The sequence below is a fragment of the Bombus terrestris genome, chromosome 1, assembly GCF_910591885.1.
Source record: "Bombus terrestris chromosome 1, iyBomTerr1.2, whole genome shotgun sequence".
Taxonomy (NCBI): Eukaryota; Metazoa; Arthropoda; class Insecta; order Hymenoptera; family Apidae; genus Bombus; species Bombus terrestris.
The window spans coordinates 14,375,928-14,380,231 of record NC_063269.1 but is presented as its reverse complement, the minus strand read 5'-3'; the positions used below and the strand labels follow the sequence as shown (position 1 = coordinate 14,380,231).

General features: G+C 39.0%; 1 protein-coding gene across 1 annotated transcript; it reads left to right on the top strand.

Annotated features, from left to right (window-relative positions):
- The first annotated feature begins 388 nt into the window (after window positions 1-388).
- Window positions 389-1,126, top strand: LOC125385121 (nuclear speckle splicing regulatory protein 1-like). Its single transcript, XM_048405860.1, has 2 exons — window positions 389-710; window positions 876-1,126. The coding sequence occupies exons 1-2, from the start codon at window positions 389-391 to the stop codon at window positions 1,124-1,126; spliced, it is 573 nt and encodes a 190-aa protein (XP_048261817.1).
- The last annotated feature ends 3,178 nt before the right edge of the window (window positions 1,127-4,304 follow it).

Below are 4,304 nucleotides of genomic sequence, written 5' to 3'. Positions count from 1 at the left end.
AAAAAGGGAATAAGGGTGGCGGGGACACAAAGGGGATGAAGATAAAAATGTGATTCTGGAATGTAGCAGGATTAATAAACAAGGACAAAGAGGTGTGGGAATATTTGAAGACATTCGACGTGATAGGACTCACAGAAACATGGATAGAGGAAGACAGCTGGGAAAAACAAAAACATAGATTACCCAAAGAATACGACTGGAAATGCAGGACAGCAACGAGAGTAAGGAAAAAAGGAAGAGCATAAGGGGGAATAATAACGGGTATAAATAAGGAACTGAGGGAAATAGAATATAAGGAAATAAGTGACAATATAATGGAAAGAAAAATAGAGTACAATGACAAGACATATAGGATAATGGTAGTTGATAATCAAGACACAAAAGAGACATGGAAAGAAATAGAGGAAAGAGTAGATGGAAGAGAAGAGGAAGTGATGATCATTGGCGGAGATTGGAATGCAAAAACGGGAGAAGAGGGAAAGCCGATAAACAAGAATCTAGGGAAAGAAAAAAACAAGCGATCAAAAGACAAGACAATAAACATGGAAGGAAGAACCTTGCTAAAGTACCTGGAAGAGAGAGGCTAGATGATAATCAATGGAAAAGACAAAGAAGGGGAGGAGTGGACATATATTGGGGAGAAAGGAAACTGAATAATAGATTATGTGATAGGCAACCAGGAAGCGACAGAGGAGATAATCGACATGAAAGTAGAAAAAAGAACAGAGTCGGACCACATGCCGCTAGAAATAGAAATAGAGGGACTGGAATTAGAAAAAAATAAGGGAAAGAAAGAAGAGGAGAAGGAGAAAAGGGAATTGACAAACGAAAATGTGGAAAGGTACCTGGAGGAATGTAAAGACTGGACCTGCAAGGGAAGAAGAGTAGAGAAAATGTGGGCCGAGATCAAAGAAAAGATAAACAAAGCAGTACCAAAGAGGAAGGTAAAGATAAGGAAATGGGACATGGGAGAGAGGGTGTGGTACGACAAGGAGTGGAAAGAAAGGAAGAGAGAAATGAGAAGGAAGATGACAAAGTTTATGAAAGGAAAATGCAGCAGAGAAACGTTTACAGAGGAAAGAAAGGCATTCAAATAGTGGTGCAGATAAAGAAAGGAAAGGCATGAAGAAGAAGAAATGGAGAAAATAAAGAAGATCAAGACAGGACAAGAAGCGTGGAAATACATAAACAAATACAGAAGAAGTAGAGAAGGCATAGACGAGGATATAAGCGAAGAAGAATGGAGAAACCACTTCATGGAAATCTTAGAAGGAACAGAGCACAAAGAGTGCAGGAAAACGGGGAGGCCTGGAGAGGAAGAAAAAACAATGGAGGAGAGAGATGATAATATAGAGAAAGAAGATATACCAGCTAAGAAACTTGAAGGTAAAGAAAGCAACGGGGGAAGACAGGTTAGAAAACGAGGTATGGAAGTACGCACCGAAGGAAGTGGGGGAGACGTTATGGAAGTTGTTAAGGAAAATATGGAATGGGGAGAGGATACCGGAGGAGTGGGAAAAAGGGGTAATATGCCCGATATATAAGAAGGGAGACAAGAGAACAGCGAAGAGACTCAACATACAAGATCTATGCAGGGATACTGAACGAACGACTGAAGACAGAGATAGAAAGCAAACTAGAAGAGAGCCAATTCGGATCCAGAAAAGGAAGAGGAGTGACCGATGCGGTGTTTGTGATGAATCACAAACAGCTAGGGAAAGAAAAAGGGAAATTATACGCCTGCTTCGCAGACTTAAAAGCGGCGTTTCATAGGATAAACAGAGAGAAACTGGGGGAAAAATGAGGAAAATGGGGGTTAGCGAAAAACTAACCCGAAGGATCAAAGAGTTATACGCAGAAACTAAGAATGTAGTGAGAGTCAAGGACCACAGCATAAGAGAGTTCTGGACTGTGAGGGGAGTCAGGAAAGAGTGCCCGTTGAGCCCGACGTTATTTAATATCTACATGGCAGGACTGGAAGAAGAACTAAGGAAAGGACAAGACGGGGGCATAGTGGTAGAAAAGAGGAAAGTATAGGCAATAACATACGCAGACGATATTGTGCTGATGGCGGACAGGGAAGAGGAGTTAAAAGAAATGATGAAAAGGTTTGAAAAATTCCTAAAGGAGGCAGAATTAGAAATGAACGCGGAAAAGACCAAAATCGTGGTCTTCGAAAAAAGAAGGAGCAAAAAGAGAAAAAGAATGTGGAAATGGGAAGAACAAGAATTAGAAGAAGTAGACGAGATAACCTAGGTAGGTACCTAGGGTACATATTACAGAAAAACGGCAGCGACGAGAAGCACATACAAGACAGGAAAAAGAGAGCGACAATAGCATTGAAGAAAACATGGAGTGTGGGAGAAAGAATATTCAAGCAGGACTACAAAAGGAGAATGAAGATGTTTGGAGCACTGGTAGAGAGCGTGGCGCTGTTTCATGTTTGATTTCATGCGAGCTAAAAAAGTCATTCAAGGTCAAAGTCAAAATTTTCGGATTTTTTAAATTTTTCTTGAAAACGGCAAGTTTTACCGAAAATTTTGCCCAGACAAAAATTGTAGATCATAAAATTATCTACAATAATGTTCCTCATACTTTTTTTCCTAAGAATCACCATTCCTAAGAAATCGCCATTCTAAGAGTTGAAGGAGTTATATTCTACATGATATGCACACTTTTCCGCGCCACATATGAGGTAGCGTACTTGGCGCTTTTTTTCCACGATCTGTTATGACGGAGTTTCATGGGAATATACTGTATTTACTGCATGATGATTAGTGATATTGATATTGTGATATAGGTGATTATTTTAAACTGTAGTTCTAATGTAGTATCGTGGAAAAGGACCTAAGAAAAATGTCTAATTAACGATAAACAATGTCGCGAGAGCTGAAGCGCCGTCGGGTCCATCAATGTGTCGTCGGTCCTTCAAGTGAATAGTTTCGTAGAAAAGGCCTACGTGACCCTGGCCACGGGTGTTCGCTGAACACATGCATGGTGGAGCTAAGAAAAGACAAGGAGATGCTAGCCCAGGGGGTACCAGTTGGAAGTCGGACAGTGTAAGTTGAGAAATCGTACAGTGTTAGTTGAGAAGTCAGAGAGAGTGAATGCAGAAGCGGTAGAGAGTGTGAGTGGAGGAGCCGGAGAGTATGAATCGGGTAGTTGAGAGCGACAATATTGTAATTAGTTCGTTGTATTGAGTATTGTTTGTTAAACTAAAACATCATTACTTGTCCTTCCTCTAAAACCCATTAAGTTACTAAAGTACTACACTAAAGTAAAGTACTACACTAATTTATATTAATATTTTAATCTAATTCATACTCTTCAAATTCGACTGCAACAGTCATGTCTTCTTCGATTTCTTCTTCTTCCTCTTCTTCTTGTTTGATGTCCATAAATTGTTCAACTGAAGATGAATCAGCTATCTCTTCATCGATATCACACGAATCTTCGTCTATAGGATTCGATTGAACATTCGAGCAAGACTGGCTTTGGCAATTAGTACACGCTGGTAAACACGACAATCCTACTCTTCTACAGCCACATTTAGTACTATAACCTTTTTTACAATTGCAAAAAATAGTGTTTATCAGTTTTTCCGGAGCAGGTGGGAGGATAGTTTAAATCGGTTCCAAAATATTGTCTGTTAATTTCCAATCCCAGTCTTCGGGGTTTAGTCGATTGCCTGGCCATGCCTGAACTTGACAGAATGCTCGATACAAATGTTGATGAGCAGAAACCGATGTTGGAGGAAGACAAGATAGTTGTACTTGTTTCTTGTTCCGTGTATTTTTTACAAAAGTTAAATATTTATACTTGTCTATACAATCAATTTTCTTTGGAACTCCATAAACAGCAAGAAGAAAGCGAATTCCTTTTGTGATTATCGTTTGAGGAGAAGTATCAATTTCTTCAAATACTTTAGCGCAATCAATTAAATCCTTTTTTTTCAAATAATTTTAATATTGATGTTTTACCCCTTCTGAACATTGTCTTGGTAATTGTCGACGAAACAAATAAATGTTAATTTTCCCAGCTTTACTGTAATAATAATTCTACTACCATACTTTACTTTCAATCGTACTTTTATAGTTCTGACATCTAAAGCTACAATTTTACTAACATTCTTTAGGTCATCCAATGTAAACTGCCAATCATCACTACTTTCTATAAACTTATAAATTTCCTGCATCGCAGAGTTTGCTGCCTCATCTTGAGATCGGCCTACTCTACCGCCAGTATTAGGTCCCAGGAAAGATTTGTCACAATTGTCATGATACTTAACATCAGCAGCAACTACA